The 24,228-nt window shown below is 44.0% G+C and overlaps 1 protein-coding gene across 3 annotated transcripts in view; it reads left to right on the forward strand.

Annotated features, from left to right (window-relative positions):
* Window positions 1–24,228, forward strand: part of WASF3 (WASP family member 3) — a 93,516-nt gene that overhangs the window by 33,321 nt on the left and 35,967 nt on the right. For all 3 annotated transcript variants that reach the window (XM_059903470.1, XM_059903471.1, XM_059903472.1), the window contains exons 2-3: window positions 2,694–2,788; window positions 19,781–19,923. In XM_059903470.1, the coding sequence (XP_059759453.1) occupies window positions 19,791–19,923 (133 nt within the window). In that variant the 5' untranslated portion in view covers window positions 2,694–2,788; window positions 19,781–19,790. The remainder of the gene's footprint in view (window positions 1–2,693; window positions 2,789–19,780; window positions 19,924–24,228) is intronic.

The raw sequence follows: 24,228 nt of genomic DNA on the forward strand, positions 1-24,228 counted from the left end.
ACCAGCGACAGAAACCCTTTAAATCCTGCTGCTTCATATAAACGTGTTTCCCTGTGCTAATGCAACACCTCTTAGTAGAGGTGCTGCGTTTCACACTTAATAACCTTAACCTGTACCTTCAAAGGAGTTCAAGATACGCTTTTCCCCTGTAAAGTGAGGCAGCACATTCACAAAGGCTAGTTAACTCTTCAAGACCTTCGTGGTTCCTGACTTAGGTTAGACGGGTTATCAGCTCAGTAGGAAAGAAAAATGCACGTATGCACATCCAGAAGAGGCCATCTGATACAGTAATTAAGAACAGTGACGGTGGCCAGACAGCCCTGTCCTGGCTCTGCCTCTTTCAGGCTGTGTCGGCCTGGGCAAGTCACCTTCCGATCCTCAGTTTCCTCATTTTTTAGTGGAGATGTTACCTGTGTTGACTGAAGAAAACAACACAAGCTAAGTGCTTCGAGCTACGTTTTATTTGGGGATTTTACCGAGGACTATAGCCTGGGAGACAGCCTCTCAGATACTCTGAGGAAGTATTCCAAAGAGGTGAGGAGGGAGCCAGGATAGGAGTTTTTGCTGGCGGGGAGGAGGGAGGGGCACGCAGTGGAACACCAGAAGATGACCGCCAATCACAAAAACCAAACATCTCAAGTTAATGATTTTAGTGTTTTTCTGTGTATGGGAAGATGCAAGAGTCTGGGCTCTTTGAAATTCTTCCTTAGATGTGCATCTTAACTATCTAGGACCAGTATCCTATTTTTCTCCATCCTGAATCCCCTCAGGGCGCACCGTCAGGGCAGCTGCAGTGGCTGCTGGCTTGATGGCGGGCAACATTTTTTCCGTCCTGCCTTGTGAAGATTAAGTTAATCGTAGGAGACTCAGCGCTCTGCTTAGTCCTCAGTAAGGCATTCACCAAGTGACAACTAGTAACAGAATTCTAGTTCCATAGCCTTTCACACAAATGGGAAAATTCATAGTTGTGTTTCCCAAAAGAAGAGTTAACACATGATTTCGAACGTAAAGGGTCCTCCAGGGCACACACATTTGGATTGCCCTGAGGTACAGTTAGTTGTATAGTTACATAGTGCTGGTTACTTTCAAAATCATGCAAATAAGGTGATCTGGTTCAGGTGAAATTTGTTGGCCTGGGTAATCTAAAACCCAGGGATGCTTCTCTGTATTTGGAAATAGGATGATCACTTATGCAAACGACAGGAAAAAGTCACTTTTACATTTTGCATCATCACGTGCTGTACAGCCGCTCCGAAGGAAGGGGGAGAAAATCATGTGCTACTTTTAATTTTAACTGAGAAAACTAGGAGGACATGTGTAGTATCATCCAATGACCTTTCTATTTTTTTTCACACTTTCAAAAGGATGGTGACAGTCTTAACTGTGGACGTTCTCATTATCCACTGGCCCACATACAATTCAGTCACGGCCAGGCAGTCCCTTCTAGACTTCAAGTTGCTTTCCTTCCCTGCGGAGATCACACCCCCTCCTTTCCAGGGCCTGCACGGCCTTTTCCCTCCCCACCCTTCCTTGACCTCCCACGAAGCTTTTGCTATACCCAGCCCACTTCTGGGCTGCCCTGCTCTTTCCTGCATCTCCGTATTGTATTATAATTATCTACGTGCATCAGTCACCCTCGCGAGACTCAGTTCTTTCATGAGCAGGCCTTTTCTCAGTCATTTTTGTGTCTGCAGGGTTTAAAGGCGAGCCAACTTACGCAAGATACTTGGAAATGTTTTGCTGAATGAACGAATGCTTGTTCTCTACGTGTTTCTTTTCTTTTTTTAATTTATTTTTTATATTTATTTTTGGCTGTGTTGGGTCTTCGTTTCTGTGCAAGAACTTTCTCTAGTTGCGGCGAGCGGGGGCCACTCTTCATCGCGGTGCGCGGGCCTCTCACTATCGCGGCCTCTCTTGTTGCGGAGCACAGGCTCCAGACGCGCAGGCTCAGTAATTGTGGCTCACGGGCCTAGTTGCTCCGCGGCATGTGGGATCTTCCCAGACCAGGGCTCGAACCCGTGTCCCCTGCATTGGCAGGCAGATTCTCAACCACTGCGCCACCAGGGAAGCCCTCTACGTGTTTCTTAAATGTATTCTCCTAAGTGAATGGAAACTCTATTTGGGTAGGAAACTATACTATATTTTTGGTACCGCAAAACAGTGTTTATCTTCAGATAACTCTGTAGGCTTGCTGTTAATATCAGTTATCCTGGAAACACTTTCTAGGGTCAATTCAGCAGGTATTAAGTCTTTGTTACTGTTTTATCCCCACATGTACTATTAAAATATTTGTGAAGTGATCACCAAGATTTTTATTGACTTGAGTTCTTATGCAAATGATCTGTATTCAATTAATTGTGGGCGGTCACAGACCTAAAATGTGTGTAAGCAGTTCAGTTGAATAGACCTGTGGTATACTGGGCTTTTTGTTTTTCTTCCCTTTGGCTGTTATTTACTAGATGCCTTGAAGTTAATTTCAGAGCTTATTCCAGGGTAGAGAGTGGGAATTATACCGGAATTCACATTCCTTACTAGCTCCCTGCTTAAACTAATTTAAAAAGAACTAGTTCTGGGACTAGAGCTCCCTTGACGAAATTATTGGAATGTGAAATTTGAATTTAAGACTTTCTTGGAGACATGAATGCATTTTGCTTGCCGGTGTTTAATTTTTTTTTTTTTTTCTTTCTTCTTAGTTTTAATTTTGATTGCTGTTACTACTGATATCTGAGCCAAAGTGGCGATGCTGCCTGAGGGACATTTCTGCAACCCATAAGTCAACAGTTACACGGTAAGACTGTGTGCCTTCTACCCTTAAAGCCATTTAATTTCTATAACATTATAGTTTAGAACTTTAATTTGAAATAGAATAGGATAAAATATGTTAGTGTTTCAAAATATTAAAATATCAATATATTTTAATATATAAATATTAACAGCAGATAATATTTTAGAGCTTTTGGTCCTAATCAACAGTGAGAGGTTGAAAGAGAAAAACTATAATTTGATATATTCATTTCCTATTAATTTTTACGTGAACAAGTATGGATATGCAGTTTTTGACTCATTAAACTGGGGTCTCATTTCCCCCACTATATATTTTGCCCATTTACTTTCTGTTTCCTGAGGTTTAACCAGTTGGTTATTTTTTGGATCTTGTTCATAACGAGTGGGTATGAGAAGCCAAGATGATAAAACTTAAAGCTCCTCAGGTGTTACTATAACTCACTCTGAAGTGAAGTGGTGATTCCAACAGTGGCTCAGATGAGGTTTTGAATTATTTACGGGTTTCGATGACCTGTATTTCTCTATCTTTGAGGAATGCCTCAAGAGTAACGAGGATGGTAGACTAGGAAGGCAGGTCCTGCTCGGAACCTCACTTTCTTTCTGTACAAAATTCTGCCGTCTGTTCTGCCTGCTTTACAGAGTGAAAAAATCACTTGATGTTTGTGGAATTGTCCTTTTTTGCATTAAGGGTAGAGGGAGAATAACAAGTCTTGGTCCTGAGATGGTATTGAGAGAGAACGTATTACTCTTGATATCTGTGTGTGGGGCATGCCAGAAGCCTTGACCTCTAATCCTGCCTCACCTTGACCTTGGCCATAGCGCTACAGTAACTTCCTATCAAAAAATTGAATTTGATTCCCATACTTTCATGTTACAGGTAATTTTCCAGGAATATGTCTGTATTCTTTGACCACAGCAGAATTAAGCTAGGAATCAGTATCAGATGTTTGGGAAATCACCAAATAGTTTGAAATTAAATATCACATTATAAAGATCCCATGGGTCAAAGAGGAAGTCACAAGGGAAATTAGAAAATATCTTGAATTGAATGAAAATGAAAATACGACATATTAAGATTTATGGGATGTTCCTAAAGCAGTACTTCAAAGGGAAATTTATAGTGTTAAAGGCTTATATTAGAAAGCAGAAGTTTTGAAACAATAATATAAACTTTTACTTTATCAGCTCAGTGCTTTATGTCCACCTAGAGGGTGTGGGATAGGGAGGGTGGGAGGGAGACGCAAGAGGGAGGAGATATGGGGATATATGTATATGTATAGCTGACTCACTTTGTTATAAAGTAGAAACTAACACACCATTGTAAAGCAATTATACTCCAGTAAAGATGTTAAAAAAAAAAGAAATTAGAAGGCAGGGAACTATATTCAATATTCTGTAATAAACCATAATGGAAAAAATATGAAAAAGAATATATATATGTATAACTGAATCACTTTGCTGTACAGCAGAAATTAATACAACATGGTAAATCAACTATACTTCAATAAAATAAATTTTAAAAAAAAGAATCTAGAAGGCAAAGAGCAAATTAAACCCAGAACAAGCAGAGGAAGAAAATACTAAAGATAAGGGCAGAAAACAATGAAATAAAAAACAGGAAAAAAAAAATAGGGAAAAAATCAGTGAAACCAAAAGCTGTTTCTTTGATGAGATCAATAAAAGTGACAAACCTGTAGTCATACTGATCAGGAAAAAGAGAGAGAAAGAAGAGGCAAAAATGTCTAATATCAGAAAAGAGAGACCATCAATACAGATCCTACAGATATTAATAGGAAGATAAAGAAATATTATGAGCCACTTAATACATTTGATAACTTAGATAAATGGACAAATTCCATCAAAGATACAACCTACCAAACCTCACTCAAGAAGAAATGGATAGGGACTTCCCTGGCGGTCCAGTGTTTAAGAACTTCGCCTTCAATGTAGGGGGTGCGGGTTTGATCCTGGTTGGAGAGCTAAGATCCCATATGCCTCGCAGCCAAAAGGCCAAGACATAAAACAGAAGCAATATTGTAATAAATTCAGTGAAGACTTTAAAAATGGTCCGCATCAAAAAATCTTAAAAAAAAAAAAAAGAAGTAGATAACTTGTATAGCTCTTTATTAAAGAAATTGAATTTGTAGTTAAAAATTGTCCCCAAAAGAAAGCTCTAAGCCCACATGGTCTCATTGGTGAATTCTGCCAACCTATTAAGAAAGAAATAATACCAATTATATACAAACCCTTCAGAAAACAGAAGGAAAGGAACATTATTTTATGAGGTCAGTATTACTCTGATACAAAAAAAAACAGATACTTCTCCACAAAATATTAACAAATTAAATACAGTTTATATAAAAAGGGTAATATATCATGCCAAAGGACCATTTATTCCAGAAATGCAGGAATAATTCACAATATCAACAAACTAAACAACAGAATTTTTAAAACCCCTATGATCAACTCAATAGATGTAGAAAAAGCATTTAACAATATTCATCATCCAGTCATGATTAAAAACTCAAAAAACTAAGAATAGAAGGAAACTCTCAAAAAAGTTGGAGTAGAAGGGAGCTTCCTGAACTTTATAAAAGCTATCTATGAAGAACCTACACCTGATATTACAATTACTGGTGAAAGCCTGAATGCTTTTGCCTAACATTAGGAGCAAGGCAAGGATAGTCACTCAACATTCCTATTCAGAATTGTCCTAGTCAGTGCAATAAAGCAGGAAAAAGAAATAAAAGGCATATGGATAGGGAAAGAAGCAAAAGCAAATTTGGAACTCCCCTAGCAAGGGGCCTGAGAAATGTCGGTTTAGTCTGCCAGCCTCTGTGAACAGAGTTGGGAATAGCTGTTGAATGCCAGCACATAAAATCTACTACATTTTGGTTTCTGTGGTCATGATCTGAAAATCATAAAAGCAAGGCAACATTTATATCACTTGCGGGTTTAAATTACTGTGTTCTTTAAAGTTTAAAGTTAAAAGTCAGCATAATCTATTGTGAGAGTCTTATTTCAGCATTTTCTTCTTTCCGTTAATATAACTGGAAAGCCACGTGTAGTATTTAAAAGTTACGCATTGGTTAAAACTTCATTAAATAGCTTTTGTTTTTTAATTTAAAGAAAAAGGCTATGTGAAACAATATTAAGATGTCCTCTTAAATTTTGTGAGGGCAAACAACATTATTTGTTAAATCTGTTACAACTCTCACTTAACTTTGGAGGAGTTAACAGTTGTTTTGTATGCTTGCTGTCACGTCTTAGAATATACTGACGTGTTTTGTATAATAAGACACATATTGTGCCTTTTAATTGCTGCTATGTAATTTCAAGTACTTATTTTTATGGTGGTTGGCAGTGTGGAATTGAGGAAATCTTGAGTCCTGGTCCCAATTGTCTGGGAGAATTATATGACAGGACAGTGTCTCTGGGTGGTTTTACTGGAATCATTTCTAAGTCTCTTGCAATGAAATTGTTTTTCAGCCTAAGTAGAATACTTACAAATATTAAACAAATTTAATAATTGTGTGCATTTCATTACATGTTACCGGCCCTGTCACTTGGTGCTAAGTACTTGGTATGGCACAGAGGTGTAGTAGGAGGAGTGTAAATTTAGAAGTTATGGAAGATCTTGGGTTCAAATGCTAAAAACATAGAGACTTAATTAAGCTTTTGAGCAAAATCCGCGTAAATCCTTGATCCTCATTTCCCTTATCTGTAAAAGGAGGGTAATAATCTTGATAAGCTGCTGAAGACATTGAAAATATTCCTCAGAGCGTCTAAGAGACCGTGGACCCTCAGACGGTGATGCTGGTAGAGGGTCCTAGTTGCAGAAACATCATAAGACTTTGGCACCCACCAGAACTGGTTTTGAGTTTAAGTTCTTCTCCTTACGAGTCATGTCACTTTGGATAAGTTAATTTTTGAGCCCTGAGTTCTTTATCTGTTAAGCGAGGGCAGTGCCACCCCGTAAGGTTGTAGTGGGGTGTAAATGACATAACGTGTATAACAAAATGCTTAGGTATGTAAAATGTTCCCATTGATCACCTTCAACGGGTTTACCATCGTTGGCTTTATGATTTTGTTTCTTTGGTTGATTTTCTATAAAGTGACCTAGAAACCCCGAATGATCACAATTCACCTGTTGGACTATGTTGAGAGCAGTGAAGCTGATAGGATGCCAGGCTTGATGTTTTGAGACCAAGTGTTGCAAATTTTAGATATTTTACTAGTATTTCTCTGGTACTTTCATCGTGCAAACAGTTGGGAGTGGTTAACTAAAATAACCATTCAGTTTATCTTAACTATCTTTCATGAACACAGCTTCTAGTTGCCAAAAACATTGCCATCAGGATGCTTGTGGTTTCTAAAAATACAGACTCAAGATTTGTAGCATGTCTGCTAGGGAACATTTGGTGGGTTCTACAGCTTTACTGCTACTTTGACCTTATTTTAGGATGTCATTCGTGTGAATTGCCAACGTTTGGCTATTTTTGACCAACAGAAGTGGTAACTCCATATGGTTCAAGTTGATATTTCAGGCTATGCTGATAGTGTTTTCTTTACACACTTGGTAAATGATCTAATTTTGTATCTTACAATGTGTTGTTTCCTCTAGGAGCTTAACTTTATTTTTAATGCATTTTGGATTTTCTTGTTAATTTGTTTGGTGAACATCATTCTCAAGTAATTGGTGCAAAAGAGTAGGGCAAAGAAAAATAAGTGCTACATCTTTCTTAACAAAGAGAGGAGATGCTGCCTAATCTTTGAGAAGACTTTAAATTTATGGTCAAGTAAATAATTAGAAACAAAAACGAGAGGCTTTTGAGAATTAAACCTTGAGGTCATAGGTCATACAGGTAGAGTCTGAGTCCCTGAAAATTCTTTGAGATCAATTCACCCTCACAAGTGCTAAAGCACTCTGGATGGTTTTAGCTTCTGAGGGTCTATTCATGTGTTTGATGTTATGAAAATAAGGCAGCGTTCACTCAGTTTAATGTTGTGTTTATAAAGTGTCCATAGGTCATATGTTTATTGTACTTTGAATAAGAAGCTAACAATTTTAGTTTTATTTAAAAGGGCATTCATGTAACGGATACTTAGTGTGGATCATAAATAGTGATAATAATATTGCAGTGAGCAGCTTATGAGCCTTTCCTACGCATCACAGTGTGATCACAGCCTGATTGTGGCACTGGTAAACCATTCTTCCCCTTCTTGTCCAACTAAAGGGAAAAGGGAGGTACGGAGTTAGTGTTTTGTTTTTTTTGTTTTTTTTTTGGAGTTAGTTTTTTAATGTGTCAGGTAAGCATTGATTCCTTCACAGGGGTAGTATCTGGGGTTTGGGATCCACATTACGCTGTTTGTGGCCTTGGTGTACCGTCTCATCGGAGCCCTCGGAGGGGAGCAGGCAGGCGTTGCTTCCGTCTTGTAGGTGAGGACTGGGGTGTAGTGGGATTGAGATCCTGAAGAACTTGGATTCTGCTCGCTGGTCTGGCTTGTTCGGCTGCTGTGCCAGGGCCAGACCCCTTTCAGGACGGCTGTCTGTGCTCACTGCCCGCTCCCTGATTGTGGAGCGGGGACACATCCACTTTGGAGGATGGAACTCTGTAGGAGGAAAACTTTTCCTAGGAAGTGAGCTAGCATTTCTGTTTGCTGTATTCATCGAGCCATTAACTGTGGCGCCTGACGAGTTGCTAAATTTATCTTTTTCTGTATTTTTTTCTGTCGTGGTCTTTCGTCCTGTGTCTGTGGCTCACAGTAATTCTTTCTACCTGACTATCGTGTCAAAATCTGAATACGAAATAAATTTCCAGGCATCTCCCAATTTGTATTCTGCTCTTATCTCTTATCCAACCCCACGGATCCAGTTTTAAAAGCTTTATTGAGGCGTGATTGACCAACAGTACATGATGCATATTTGAAAGGTACAGTCTGGTGAGTTCTGACCTGTGCACACAGCCGTGAGCACGCACGCCGTCACCCATGGAAGGTTCCTCCGGCCTTTGTCACCCCCCCCCCCCCCGTCTCTCCCGCACCTCCAGGCAACCACGGATCTGCCCTCTGTCGTGAGATTGGTTTGCGTTTCCAGAATGTTACTGCAAAGGAAAAGCAGTCCTCTGTGTGTCTCCTGGCTTCTTCACTCTGACACCAGACGTGTGGTGTCCCCACGGCAAGCAGTTTGGTGACACTGGCCAGGTGGCTTGCAGTTGAACTCAGTTCTGACGTTTATCTGGTGGAGAGAGCACCCATCCCACAGGTGAAGGGTCTGTCCCACAAGATCCCCCCGCCCAAGCCCCCCAACTTCCTTTGTTAGCTGCACTTCTGGCCGACTGGCTGTAAATCCAAGGTTCCCATGACCCCCGTCTGAGCTTGATGGTGCACAGAACTCAGGAAACCAGTTTACCCACTAGATGGATGAGCAGGCTGTCACGAAGGACCTTCAAGGATACGAATGAGCAGCTCGATGATGAGACGCAGAGGGTGAGGTCTGGCAGGCCCCGAACCCCTGGAGCTTCTGTCCCCGTGAGTTTGGGGTGCACCACCCTTCTGGCATGTGGATGCCTCCAGTTCACCAGCCGAGAAGCTCTTGAACCCCATCCTTTTGGGGGGTTTATGGAGGCTTCGTGACAGGCACGATTCGTTAGATCATTGGCAGTGGGTGACCGAACTTGGTCTCCAGCCCCTCTCCTTTCCCCAGAGGTCTGGGGGTGGGACTGAAAATTCCAACCTTCTAATCACTGGGTTGGTTCCCCTGGCAACCAGCCCCCATCCTTAGGGAAGGTCCAAAAGTCACTTAATTAACATACGCAAGTGTGGTTCAAAGGGGTTGGTTGGTGTCAAAAGACTCCTTTATAGCTCTTATCACTTAGGAAATTCCAAGAGTTTTAGGAGCTCTGTGCCATTAATGGTGATGTAATTCATTACCATATCAGTAATTCATTCCACGTTGTTGCTAAGAAGTGCAGTTTGTTTATCCACTCACCTGTTGATGGATTTTGGGGTCGTTTCTATTTTGGGGTTGTTTTTGGCTTTTCAAATCAAGCTGTATGAACATTCATGTACAGGTCTTTGTGTGGGCATGTGCTTTTTTTTCTTTTTTAATTAATTTATTTATTTGGTTGTGGTGGGTCTTAGTTGCGGCAGGCGGGCTCCTTAGTTGCGGCATGCCTGTGGGATCTAGTTCCCTGACCAGGGATCAAACCCAGGCCCCCTGCATTGGGAGCTCGGAGTCTTAACCACTGTACCACCAGGGAAGTCCCTGGGCATATGCTTTTATTTCTTCTGCATAAATTCCCAGGAGTGGAATGGTTCCTAGGGTCATTCTGATAAGTGTGCATTTATCTTTTTAAGAAACTGCCAAACTGTTTTCCAAAGTGATTGGGTTGTTTGACATTCCCTTCAGCAGAGAGTTCCGGTTTCTCTACATTCTTACCGATGTTTGGTGGCGTGGTCAGTGGTTTTGCCTTCGGCCATTCTGATAGGTGTGCAGTGCTGGCTCCTTGTGGTTTTAATTTGCGTCTCCTTCATGGTTAATGACGGATGGTGTGAAATGTCCTTGAGGTGCTTATTTGCCATCTGTCTGTCTGCTGTGAAGTGTCTCTTCATATATTTTGCACATGTTTTTAATTGGATAGTTTTATTATTGAGTTTTGAGAGTTCTTTGTATGTTTTGCGTATAAGACCTTCATTCAATAAGTGATTTGCGGGCTTCCCTGGTGGCACAGTGGTTGAGAGTCTGCCTGCCAATGCAGGGGACACGGGTTCAAGCCCTGGTCTGGGAAGATCCCACATGCCGCGGAGCAACTAGGCCCGTGAGCCACAACTACTGAGCCTGTGCGTCTGGAGCCTGTGCTCCCAACAAGAGAGGCCGCGATAGTGAGAGGCCCGCGCACCGCGATGAAGAGTGGCCCCCGCTTGCCACAACTAGAGAAGGCCCTCGCACAGAAACGAAGACCCAACGCAGCCAAAAATAAATAAATTAATTAATTAATTAAAAAAAAAAGTGATTTGCACTTTCAACCATTTTATTAGCAATTTTTCCCCCTTTTCTCTAGAATGAAGCTTTTGGGAGTGACTGGGATTATTTTACAGTCTAGATCTCCCAGGTTCCATTTATCTTAAAAAAAGTTTATTTTATTTAAGTAGCTGGTTTTGTCTGGCTGGTCAAAACAGGGAAGGAAAGCAGTTCCTGGTAAAAGCATCTCTGAGGTTCCTGGATTAGTAACATGAATCAGAATAAACTTTTATGTGCAACAGAGAACTAGAAAACAGGTGTAGGCTCAAGTATAAAGTATATTCTACAGTCCCACATGTACTGAGTGTCTGATTATATGGATACCAAGACACTATAAAATGACTTAGAAATAAAATACGAATATATTTTTAAAGCGTTTTACATCTAAAAGGAATTTAGTAATTTGTTGATGAAAAATTAATCAATAGTCAATCTAAGAAAGAAAGAGAAAATTTTATTCAAGCCATCCGGAAGATTATAACCCAGAAGGCAGTCTTTTAGAAATCTCTGAAGACTCTGCTCATTGGAGGTCAAAGCACACGTTATATAAGTTTTTGAGACACAGAGTCATACATCAAAGGAACATACTGACAGTTTGTGAGCCCAACAAGGCGAGTAGTGGGTCACGGTGACCCCTTGCAGGATTGAGAAAGGAATGTTATTCCTAAGTCATTGCCTCACTGGCACCAGTAGGAAGTTGCTTTTTTTGGGTGAGCAGGCGTTCCTGTGTCTTTAAGGGGATCCAGTTAATACAATGTGTGATACAGATGCAAAGTGCACAGTAAAGGGGGAGGGTTGTGGCTCAAATGGCAGAGAAAGTTTTATGTTTAAACATTTTCTTGTTCTGCCTTAAAAATAATTCTATTTCATCACTTTAAATTAAAAAAAATCCAAACTAAAGAAGGACATAACAGAGCTTAAAAGTCAATTTAAATATAGATACCCAGACAACTGGTGGAAGGTTCTAGAAGAGAAGCTTTCTTGAGCCCCATGGCCACCCCCGTGATGTGCAGGAGAGGAGGGCGGGGCAGAGACCACGGATTGTTCTTCACTTACTGGATGCTCTTCACCACTTGCTTCTCCATATCCCACTCGTGGTAGGTTATTTTCTTCACTTTTTCTGGCCTTGAGGTTTCTTTCTACAGCAGACAAACGACAAGACAGGAGCCAGAGGCGAACACGCTGGTGCAGAGGAACCTCAGCCTCAACCTCTGCTCTCTGCCTTTCCAGTTAGAACCAGATGTTAGCGTCCACCTGAAAAAATGTCCAGGTGCTGTTTTGTAGCCCATAAAAGACAAGCGACCATTTCTTATCTCTGAGCGTCCTCCAAAAATAAGCACTTGACAGGGGTTTCGTATCACTACGTTATTCCATAGACATAAATCTGCTTTTTTCCCCTGGGGTGCTTATCATTTGCTTGTTGAGGCTGCTGAGCAGAAACGAGATGGTACTCTCCAAGCCTTGGAGACGAGCTGCACTCCTCCACCGCCTGAGGCTTCCTGAGTGGCCTCCGTGTGCCGAACGTGCGCTGCAGGGTCGGTGAGGCGCTGTGACCTCCCCCCCCCCCCCCCCCCCAGTGAAGTCTCTCCAGTCGTGCTTTAATTTCCCAGGTATGAGAAGAACCTTAAACTAGTGCCCGTCACCCTGGATTGTAACTTTATTGATATGCCTGCCTCTCTCACTGAACCATTACTTCCTCGAGGAAAGGGATTTTGTCTTATTTTTGATGTTAATTCTTTGTATTTCCATTGGCTAAAGTATAATAAAAATGCACGAGGTGTTTGGAGCACAGGCGAATCCAATCTGGATATTTCTGGAAGCCAGCTGAATATCTGGCTGGAAGGAAAGAAAGCACGCCAGAGCTCGGGGCCCTGTGAGAGCAAATCTGTTTTTTCGGGGGAGGAGGCTGAGGCCCACCTCGGTTCAGAAACCTGCACAGGGTCACGCAGTGCTCGTGGCAGAACTGGGCCTGGTCCCCAGGTCCTCCGGTTCCTCTGCGCCTTTCTGTCTCTCATCATGCGGAAGCCTACAGACCATGTTCTAGTAACAAAGCCTAGACACTTATCCCAGTGAAACACAACTGTTATACTCATGCAGTCTTTCCCCCGCTTCGCCCCCCGACTTCATCACGACTTTCCTCTGAAGCTTGAGGTGAGGCAGTGTCGCTTCAGAAGATCACAGAACAGGGTGGGCGTTGAGGAAGCCCAGGCTCTTCCTCTGGCTGCGGGAATGCGACGGCGTTGGGGGGGGTGTATCTTCCAGGGAATGTCAGCAGGCAAGCAGGGTCCCGTAAAGCCAGGGAGGAGCAGACACGGTCCTTGCCCCTCACAGTAAAAGGGGCACAGCGGGAAGTATGGTGGGAATCAGAGGACCGGCTCTGCGTGGGCGCAGGGATGGGGCCACATGTGCTGGGATCACGTTTTTTCCTGAGGACACAACTCCTGCATCCAAGTCAATGTGATTAAAAATCCAGACATGTGCAGTAGGCACACGTGTAGTCTGCTGTGTGCAGGAGAGTCTGGGCGTGTGACTTCCCCTGCTGCGTGCTGCACTAACTGCCAGGCGTGTGGCAGTCAGAGCAGAGGTTACCAGCACGTCGGCAGCAGAAAGGAAAGGATCCTTAACACCGTCAGGTTCTGTGAGCTGTGCGTGTAGGCCAGACCTAGGAGGGCTTTATGGCTGCGGAGTGGGGACAGAAATCCATCACAGTTTGGCAGTTTTGTACACTCCACCAGGGCCATCAGTAATGCAGTTTTAAATATGTAACAAGGACTTAGTGCAGTTTCTTTAAGTTACACTCTGCATCCAATCAACCCTTTCTACAATCGCAATATAAACTGGGGAATGAGCACAATCGTGGGTTTCTGGGCCATAAAACAAATCTCAGCAAATTTAAGGGAGTTAAAATCAGACAAAGCATGTCCTCTGAACACAATGAAATTAAACTGAAAACCACCAGCAGTAGGATATCTGGAAAAATCCACTCATTGTGTTTGTATTGCTAAGTCGACTGCTCACCCGAAAGAGATCTTCCAGATGGTTCACATGGACAGGAATGGCTGTGGAAAGGGACGTTCTGAGAACTTCATGCTATTTTAAACATCTGCGGAATTGCTTCTATAATTTTTTTTTAAGAAAAGAAAGCATTCCAATTAATCATGCTGTAGGAAAACTGAAGAGTTTCAGTATATGGAATTTTAAGAAGAGGTTAAATAAGTTATTGGAAGATAGGAAAGTTTGAGTGAAAGTAGAAAGCACATTGATATGATTCTGAAATTCTTTAATCCTTTGACTTTAATTAGAAGAGTACTACTTGGAGAAGTTAAATGCCAGTTTGCAGACATTTAGTTGCATAATGAGTAAAATTACAGGAAAAATTCAGGTTTAGGTTAATTGTACAATAAGCAGAATTAGATGGGAAATATTAAGTATCTTAGTAATGAATGTGACATTAATATTAAAGTAATAAGATCATTAGTATCTTACATTTTGTTGCCCAGCACACATTTTCACGTGAGTCTCCGTACAGCCTGTAAGGAAGCCGCGGAAGGTGTAATTAGTACACGCTGACTCGGGGTTATTTTGAAAAGGTGACACATAAACCAGAGTCTAATGTCCACTTATATTATTCTGTGTCCTTATGGGATCCCACCTGCAAAAGTCTGACGGGGGATGTGCCTGTGTGAAAAGAGGAGAGGAGGCTAGAAGAGCCATCCTGCGTGACGCACGTCCGACCCCGGGGTCGGGGGGGGGGGCAGGAGAAGGTTCCCTCCTGGTTGGCTGAGGTCTGCGGGAGCCTGGGCAGAGCCCCTAGGAGCCCCGTCGCTGTCTGGTCTTTGCTGGTTCCTCTCAGCTGTCCCGTTCTCGTTTCTTGCCGCTGACCGACCCTCAGCCTCCCTCTCAAGTGGTGAAGAGGTCTCCATCTCTGCTGCTCCAAAGGGCAACAACGAATCTGGACATCGTGGTCCCACTTCCAGGTTCCTGGGCAGGGACCCTGGCCTGGTTTCGGTCGTGCCTGGAATCTGGTTCACAGTTGCGTGCACCAGGGTGTGTCTGTACACTGAGACGTTGCCCAGAAAAGTTGGACAAACTGCAGGCTTAACAGTAAACCTTATGTGACCTCGCATAGTCCTTAAGCATTTGATTAGCAGTGTTAGATTTTTTTCTTAGCACGCAGGGTGGCTTTGGAGAATGGTTGGGATGTTCCAGGGGTGGGGTGGTGAAGCACACGGAAGTTGCTTGCTGGTGACTGGTTGGATTTGCTCATTACATGTCTGTTTCTGTAATTGCAAAGCGTTTTCAAGAGAATCCATTGACCCAACATTTTCTCCTTTACCTCTTCTGTACTCTTCAATTTATTCAAAACTGGATTCGTGTCAGATAAAGGCTGTCTGGGAAAAAATACACCTGTTAGAGTACTTCACACTGACAGGAAAGCCATAAAAGTCATTGCTGGGTGATTAGAACTTTCGAAAGGATCTGTGAAATGCAACCCTTCTTCTAAAATCATACAGACGGCAGCATGTCCTCTTTCTCTGTTGTCTTGTGTATCTAGACAGGTGTGGGAACCCCACATCTAGGTGTAATGAGAGTGGTAAGTGAAGGCTGGGATTAATTAGAGCTGAAATACTGAACCACAATAGGCCAGGTGCCCAGGGACGGGCAGATAGACGTACGTGTGTGTATGTATATGGGCACGAGGTCAGCAGGCATCACTGGGATGCTCGAGCCATGGTGTGGGCTGTGAAGGGCTTTGTGGGGAACAGAGCCGATAGACTCAGCCCCGAAATCTGGGCAGTTTACGGTCTGCCCTGGGGGGAGAGGCGCCGTCTGTGCTGGCCCAGTGCAGGCACACCGGCTCTGCGGGGTGCTGGGGATAGTAAGCGGGGAGCTGTGTGAGCGTCTGACATGCAGCCTCTTCTGAATCCTTCTCAGACCTCTCACTGTTTAGAATATGGTGTATTAATAGGAAACACGAGGTATAGTGAAGCCAGTGGATCCAGAGACAACTGCCACTGAGAAGAGAGTTAGTCCCTCCCAGCTCCCAGGGGAGGGGCCACACGGGGAAGCACCAGGGCCGTCAGGAGGCAGAGGGAGTGGGGGGGGATCTGGGGGAAGGAGCCTGTATTGTGGTTTCTCGTGGAGGCACGGGTGAGGCAGGGTGAGCGGGCTTAGGATCGGCTCAGGGGCTCCGGGGTGTGAGGTCACCGCTGGTGTCTGGCGCCTGGGTGATGAGGGCAGGTGGAAGGTGGCCTGCTGAGAGCAGTGGAGGTGGTGGGTTTGATGGGAAAGGCGAGCTCGGGATTTGGCCGGTCCCGGGAGGGGCAGCCCCTGCAGGCTCCGCGTGGGTTCAGGTGTCGAAGCATCAGAATCCGGAAAAGACAAGGTGTGGTTAATGCGCCTGCAGAGACTCAGGCTTTTCTCTTCTGTGCCCTGACAGCATCACAGGCGAGTCTTCAGGTGGGCACCTTCAGCACGTCTGTCAGGTACGCACGGAGCCTCCAGGCAGCTCACCGGTGCCAGAGGGGGTGTCTCACGTGTACACGTGAAGGACTTCGGCGGGGGCGGGGCGGGGCGGGGCGGCAGGGCAGGGGAGGCTCCGAAAAGGCTGGTGTGGTTTTCAGGACGGCTTGTGGGAAACGGCGGTGTTAGCTCCACATACGCCAGGACGACGACGTGATGGCACATCTGACGTCGGAGAGCCACCCAGTCGGGAGGAGGGGGAGGTGTTGACCGCTTGGTCTACTTTGGACGTGCAGGTGGGACGTCTGCGGGGTGCGTGTATAATTAGGATTTTGTGTATCTGAACGACGGTAAATCCAAAGAAATATGGGTGGTGGGCTGGGGAGGTGTCAGACTGGCAAGTTTTGGGGCTGTCAGAGGTTGAAAAATATGGGGAAAGAGGGACATTGCATCTTGAATAAATACAAATGGACGTGGAAGAGAATGTTATATACGCAGTCAGCACTCGGCTCCGAACTCATATGTTTATCCCAAGCCCTTGTACAGCCCTCCTGTGAGAACTTATTCGAGAGCTAGTTCACGTGTGGGCCGGTCTCACTGAGCAGCGCTCTGAGCAGGTGGGTTCAGAGCCTGGTGGTCCCCCCTCCCCATCCCTCGCTCACCTGCGTCTGTAGAAGCTGTGCCCCCCGCCCCTCCCCCATAGTGCTCTCTGCCTCTTTATGTACACTGTAGTTGTTGCTGCCTAATTTCCTTCTAGTTCTCGAGTCTCTGCTGATTGGTTTTCAGTATTTTTCTTTCCTATACTTTATGCTTTTATTAATAAGTTCATTAATGATTTTTCTTTTTTTCCTTATGAGATTTTCTGGTTTATTATGACTAGTTACCAGCCTCTTGCTCTAATTGATTCTCCCAGGAAGAAATGACACCTCATAGTAAATCTTTTACACTTTTGACTAGAGACTAGTATATCTAGAATTTTCACAGTTTAAGACGCTTTCCTTGGATGTGTACCTCTTCCTTGACATAATTTTTTTTTTTTCTGGCGACCTGGGAAATTTTTAGTTTTTTTTTATGCATATAAAGATTCTCTCATCACCACCTGGTCCCTTTCTTATTCTTAATAATCATGAGATGTTTAATCATGAGATTAATCATGAGATTATGAGATTAATAATCATGAGATGTCTCCCATGGGGTGGGAGACAGTGCCCACGTCTTCCTAATGTCAGCATATGTGTACTTTAGGAACGGATGTAGAAGTATGGCTAATAACATCACTGAGATGAACCGGACTCGAACAGTTCCTTTGGGTGCCCGACTTCCCCAAACTAGTCCCCCAGATAGGACTCAGATATTCTCCCGTCAGTGATGTGGCTTTGGGACATCGCAGCCTGATGCTCTGGATGGGGGTGGGGAATGGGATGGCCTTGGAAGGCCAGGGAGAGCATCACGAGGCCTGTTAAACCCACCCTGCCCAGTGGACACCGCAGCATCTGCACGGAAGGAGGCCCAGCAGGTCTTCAGGTGAAAGGGTCAGGGGCTCCTCCTCACTTCTTCCAGTTTCTAGATAATTCCGGTCTCTTCTCCTTTGGTGCCTCTCAGTCCCCCACTGGAATGTGTGAAGGTGTTCGACGTCAGCATCGGGCCGGTACACAGTTGGTGCTCAGTGTTTGACGGGGCCATGGCTGTGGAGATTACATGCAGTTCTACCTTCCTTTGTTTGTTTTTTTTAGTTGAGGCATAGTTGTTTCACAGTGTTGTGTTAGTTTCTGCTGTACAGCAAAGTGAAGTAGAGTTCCCTGTGCTATACAGCAGGTTCTCATTAGTTATCTGTTTTATACATAATAGTGTATGTATGTTCTTAGACATAATTTTATTGTAAATATCGTTATCCGTCTTCTGTGGTTCAGCCTTATTTTCAACCAGTGAACTGTTCCTTTTTTATTGTTATGATCAGAGTAAGAATTAACATCATAACAACATATGAGATATAGTAAAATTAGTATAATCAGTCACATTGTTTGAGTGTCCCTATGTGCCAGGCCCTGTTCCAAGTGGTTTGTTATGTAATAACGCATTAAGTCCTCACTCTGTGAGGTAGGTCCCGTTGTGATCCCCGTTTTGTGGGGAGGAAAGGAAGGCATGGAGGGGTGAAGTGATGTACCACAGGCTGTGCACCTAGGTTGGTGAAGTAGTATTTGGGTTGGAAGATGTGGTCGGTGTGCTCAACCAGCACCTTAATGGGCAAGAGGCAGAAATAGTCAATAAAAACACTGGCCAGTTGAGCAGAACTTTTCCTCTACAGCTGCCCCCGACTTTCGCCCTCTGCTAGAGCCCTTGTGAGATAGCCCTTGTCCACCCTTCTGATGTCAGTCAGCAGTCACGTCCACAGAGAGGCTGCCCAGGGTTCCCCAGGGGGTTTCATAACCTGAGTCCACTGACCTGGGCGGTTGGACCGATGTCTCACTTCCACGGAGGGGAGGGGCCTTGTCTGTTTCACTCACCACTGGGTCCTCGTCACCTTGCACACTGCCCGGTGTCGGGTCAGTGCTCAGCAGGTGTTCATGGAATGCGTGAACAGAGGTAATGGAGAAGGGAGGAAGGAAAGAAAGATTTATCGTGTGCCTCGCTAGTTCCGGGTTCTTTAGGTGAGCCGCTGTACCAGTTGGGAATAAATTTAATTCAGTAACAGAACACCCAGCAACAGTGATTTAAACAAGGTATTATTTGTCGCATGTAACGAGAATTCCAGATCGAGGCTGCGGGGCTGGTTTGATTGCTCAGACGCCACCAGGGTCCTTGGCTTTTCTGGGTTGCTGCTCCTGTGAGTTGGGCCTTGTGGTCACCCTGTCAGGGTGACAGAGTATCCCAGTCACTGGGTTTTCTCCTGTTGTAGGGAGCAGTAGATTTGTTGCATAAGTGGTAGGCTTGAAATTCTGTATACCTCCTTAAATGAAAAGTTGAGATTTCATTGGATGTATAAGGTACTTTTTGAGGAGAGAAGTGGATTGAATTCCCAGGATAATGGGGAGGGCTTTCCTGAGTGTCTGGTGACCCTTCGCCCAGGTAGGTGGGCTCCGTCCTGCTCCCTCCTTTGCAGCCCAGGTTCGGCCTTTCCCGTGTCCTAGTCTGTAAGCTCTGCCTATGGTTTTGGGCTGTTGTGTCCTTCCCTCTCTTAGTACGTGTGGGCTTGTGCCGTTCCTCTCTCTTGTCATCTTAGCAGAGTGGGGGGAAGGTAAAAAATGCACGTATTCAGTCGCTCATGCTTAACTGGAAATCTTGCATACATCCTTTTTCTATAAAAGTAGGATTGTGCTGTCCATATATCTTTGAAATCTATGGCATTCATTTAAGTAATTCGACATCTGTTGCATATTGAGCCGATTCTCTCACATAGAAATGATAGGATAATGCAAATTCCTGGGAAAGAGTCAGTTTTCCAGGGAGTTGAAACTCTAGGCTCGTTAAAATGTGAATATGAGCTTTTAAAACTGTCTTTGTAATTTTCAGGTTGTGAGCCATGCCTTTAGTGAAGAGGAACATCGAACCCCGGCACGTGTGCCGGGGAACCCTGCCCGAGGGCATCCCCAGTGAGCTCGAGTGTGTGACCAACAGCACCCTGGCCGCCATCGTACGCCAGCTGAGCAGTCTGAGTGAGTGCTCTTGCCTCGGGACTCCTTTCTTCTGATTACCAGTGACACATTAATCTTAACAAACTTAGCAAATTGATTTCAATTCAGTAGTTATGTGATTGTCCAGAGAAGAGGCTGCAGCTTTGAAGGATGAAAGCCTCCCTCCCTCCCACCCTCCCTCTTGAATTTCCCAGCATGTAATCAGCTGTGGCCCCCTCACTGGTCTGGTGATACCAGCTTTGTGTGATGAAGTTAGTTAGCATTGACCAGTTCACAAGTTACTAGGTACCACCAAATGTGTAGACTTAAAGTAGTGTTCATTTTTAAAAGCTTAATTAAAAATGAGGATAAAATAATTGGCATTTTAAAAAAACGTGAATTATGCATTACACTTGGACAGGACTGATTTCTTTTCAGTGTAATGAATTGAAAGCTAGGTCACACCTGTGACATGCCCGGCGTTAGAATAGAGGCTCAGCACATGTTTGTTGGTTGAATAATATTCCAAATGAATCAAAGAATCAAGCCCCAAGCTAGTGAGACTTGCTGATTTTAACCTACTAAAGGTTAAAATGCAGGTACTGACTTCCAGATTGAGGTCAGCAGATGAGTCGCCGGCTACATGTATGCAGTGTCACGTACACATTACATACACAGATTATGGAAATGTACGCAAACACAAGCATAAGGAAGAGAGGACTCCCTGTTATTCTAATTTTGAACATTAATATGAAATACCCAAGAAATATTCCATTTCTTAAGACTCAAATATGCATGGAAATGCTTTTCCTTCAAAGCTTTTTGAAGTTGCAGTCTTTCTCCCTAACTTTTACATTTACGTCGTGATCTTATTTTCTCACTTCGTCCCACTCCTTTTCGGTTTAGATGGTTCACACTGCAGTTTGGATGACAGGTTTTCACAGTTAAATTTTCAGAACCTCTGTTAATCACGAGAAAACCCTCCATGAAATTTCACATCCTGGCCGCGTCAAGCAGGGGAGAGTGGTTTTATAAAAAAACTCAAGTGCTTTTATTTGTTTTGAAGAAGAAACACTATGGATGAGTATTTTTTTTTTCCTTTAAAAGAATTGTAGCACATCATTATTGATATATTTTTGATGTATTGTGTCTATAATCATTGGCTAAACAAAAGTAATTTGGAAATTGCTTAAAATGTGCTTCAAAATAGATTTCTTCTGGAATCTGAACTAATTATAATTGATTTTTGGTAGTGGTTGTTGGTAAAATGTATAAATTCATATAATTACAGGAGGATAACCTTGTAAATTATTGAAGGGTGAAAGTATTTCTGTGTGCATTCATGTATTTCCGTAAGAATGTTTTTTTAGTCTCTTGTTTTTTTATGGCTGAAACGTCTATTGGCATAAGGTCTAAGTGATGAAAACCAACATGAACTGTTAAGGTTTTAATAATCACACCACGTCTCACGCACAGTGTTACATCAGCGGTGCCTGCTTGGCCACAGTGTCTTCTAAGTGAAACTACCCACAGGGTACGTTTTGTTCTGTAGAGTCCGTGTGTAGGCAGAATGATCACAGCCCCTCTGAGGACGTCTGCATCCTCACCCTGGGAACCCGCAGACGTGCTGTGTGACTGGGCAAGGGGAGGATTAAGGCTGCTTCTCAGCTCACCTCATGAGAAGGAGGTTATCCCGGGCTGTCTGGAGGGCCCCGTGTAATCCCAGGGGTCCTTTAAGTGGGAGGAAGGAGTGTCAGAGTGATAGGATGTGAGAAGGATCCATCAACCGTTGCTGGCTCCGAAGACAGGAGAAGAGGCCACAAGCCAAGGAGTGCAGGTGGCCTCTGTACATTGCGAAAGGCCGGGAACTGGACTTTCCCCTGGGGCCTCCAGAGGCAACAGAGCTCTGCCAGGGCCTGGATTTCAGCCCAGTGGTAACATTTCACACGTCTGATCTCTAGAGCTGTAAGATGGTAATTTTGTGTTGTTTTAATCCACTGAAGTTGTGAAAATTTGTTACAGCAGCAGTAGGAAACAGTGCACCACTGGAGCCGTGGTGACGTTTTGTACACACATCCTGCTCTAGCCTCATGACTGGACCAGGCATGGGTCCTGGCCTCAAGGACAGTCCACCCCAGTCGGCCTGCTTCAGCCCTGATTCTCTGCTAGAGTCACTGGGGGAGCTTGGACAGAAGATGCTAGGAATCGCTGCAGGGATGGTGATCGGGGTGACCTACGAAGTCAGATGCTGCGTGTCTGGATCGAAAAGCCTGTCTGGGCCAGTCGTGTTCTGTCGGGAAGTTCGAACTAAGACACAGCGCGTGTGCTCGTTTATCGTGGGATCTGCCGCTGGGGTGTGGTCCAGGACCGAGAGGGCCCGGTGGCCATCGCAGGCCTGCATTGTTATTGCGGGGGGTGGAGGGAGGCTGCAAGGAGCTAGAGGAAGCCAGCAGGCGAAGAAAGGCAGGTGGGCGCGGGGAGAGAAACAGGCGCTGGGCACGAGCGAGGCCCCGGGCCGGCGAGGCAGGAGGGTTGCACTGATGGCCCTGCGCCTGGTCAAGGAGCCGCGTGGCCGGCTCACGGCAGAGACCCTCACAGGTGCCCAGGTGCCCCGTGCTCGCCGCCCAGGGAAGACGGGGGCGCGAGAGCCAAGGGTGCAACTTCAGAAAACGAGGATGGTTGTTAATTGGTGGTGGAGCAGCAAATTACTGATAACCAGTGATTTATTTATTCCTGTTTATTCACTCGGTGCTCCTCTAGGTGCAGCATACAGCAAATAAAGTCAACTGGGTCCCTACTTAGAAGTTACAAAAGCATATACAATTGACGTCAATATGGTCATACAATAGGCAACTTGCAGTTATGACCCATAACTCTCGCACATGATGAGTGACATCTACATTTTGGGCGAATCTTTAGTTTTTGTAGGTTTTTTCCCACTGAGTGGAAATATGGGAGATGAGAAAAGGTATATGCAAAAAAAAAATGTTATGATCTAAAATTAAGGAAAATAAGAATTTAAAAGAATGTTTATAAGTCAGTAAAACAATGTTTTTTTCTTTTTTTTTTCCTGGGCATAAATAGATTTCTTTTTTAAAGTTTTTATTGGAGTATAGTTGCTTTACAGTGCTGTGTTACTTTCTGCTGTACAGCAAAGTAAATCAGCCATACATATACATATATCCCCTCCTTTGGGATTTCCTTCCCACTTAGGTCACCACAGAGCATTGAGTAGAGTTTTTGTGTTGTTTTCTAATTTTCTAACCATTCATCAGTTATTTTTAAAGTGAAGTTTCAGGAAAGTATGAGTCTGTCATATTAAAATTCGTCTATTGCTGAGGATTAATTTTCAAGATAAAGTCAAAACAGAGTCAATTTTTTTATTCCTTTGAGTTTCTGACCGTCATTCAGTAGGACCCTGCCCACCCTGCCCCCAGCGCCTCCACCCCCAGATTAGGACAGGTGATGTACAGTCGTCTGAACTTCCTATAAGTGATACAGAGGGAGGCTAGACTTTGTCTACAAATGCCATCCTGGGGGAATCCCAAGGGGAACTTTAGGGATTTGCCTTGACCCTAGAGTGGTCATACCTGCCTGAGCAGCAGACTTGTCCTGGGAGACTTGTCCTCCTGCCGTAATCCGGAGTAACTAATCCTCTAGTGGGTCTAAGGAAGGAAGAACAGACCAAGGGGCCAGAAGGAATTTCTTTGGTCTTTTCCAAAAAGGAAGACTAGCAATTGAGGGCCCGATTCACCAGATCATTCTGATTCTCATCACATCTATGGGGGAACAGTTCAGGGTCATGAGGGTTTAAATAACTTTACATCAAACAAGAGAACCTGGTCCTGGTACCAAATAGGCCTTTGAAGCCCCAGTGACTCTGCGTAACTTTGGGGAAATCTTTAGGTTTTTACCAGTTACGGTGCTCCCACTACATCCCAACCAGACACTTGACTTTAAAGGGCCAGAAATTTTGTCAGAATTAGATATTTCCCAGGCTTTTCAGGGAATTGTTTGTTTTCAATGAAAAAATATTGCATATTGGTATTGAGTATAAGAAACAGTCATAGAAATGAAGAAGAGGAAATTTGTAACTTGAACAGCCTTATAATTAGAGAATAAGTATCAAAAGCTTTCAAAGCTTTGTCCAATAAAATAAAAAATTCGTGTTTAGTAGTTTTCAGATTTTTTTCCTTTGAGTGTTACTAACTTCTAATATGAGTGACGGTGTGGGGAGGGGAGTGGGAGGGAGAAGGAAAGCCACTTTTTAAAGTGGTTTTGGTTAATAGTGTGTTAACTTGGCCTGTTGGCCATCTGTATGTCTTTTATGGAAAAATGTCTGTTCAG

This window comes from Balaenoptera ricei, chromosome 18, assembly GCF_028023285.1.
Source record: "Balaenoptera ricei isolate mBalRic1 chromosome 18, mBalRic1.hap2, whole genome shotgun sequence".
Lineage (NCBI taxonomy): Eukaryota > Metazoa > Chordata > Mammalia > Artiodactyla > Balaenopteridae > Balaenoptera > Balaenoptera ricei.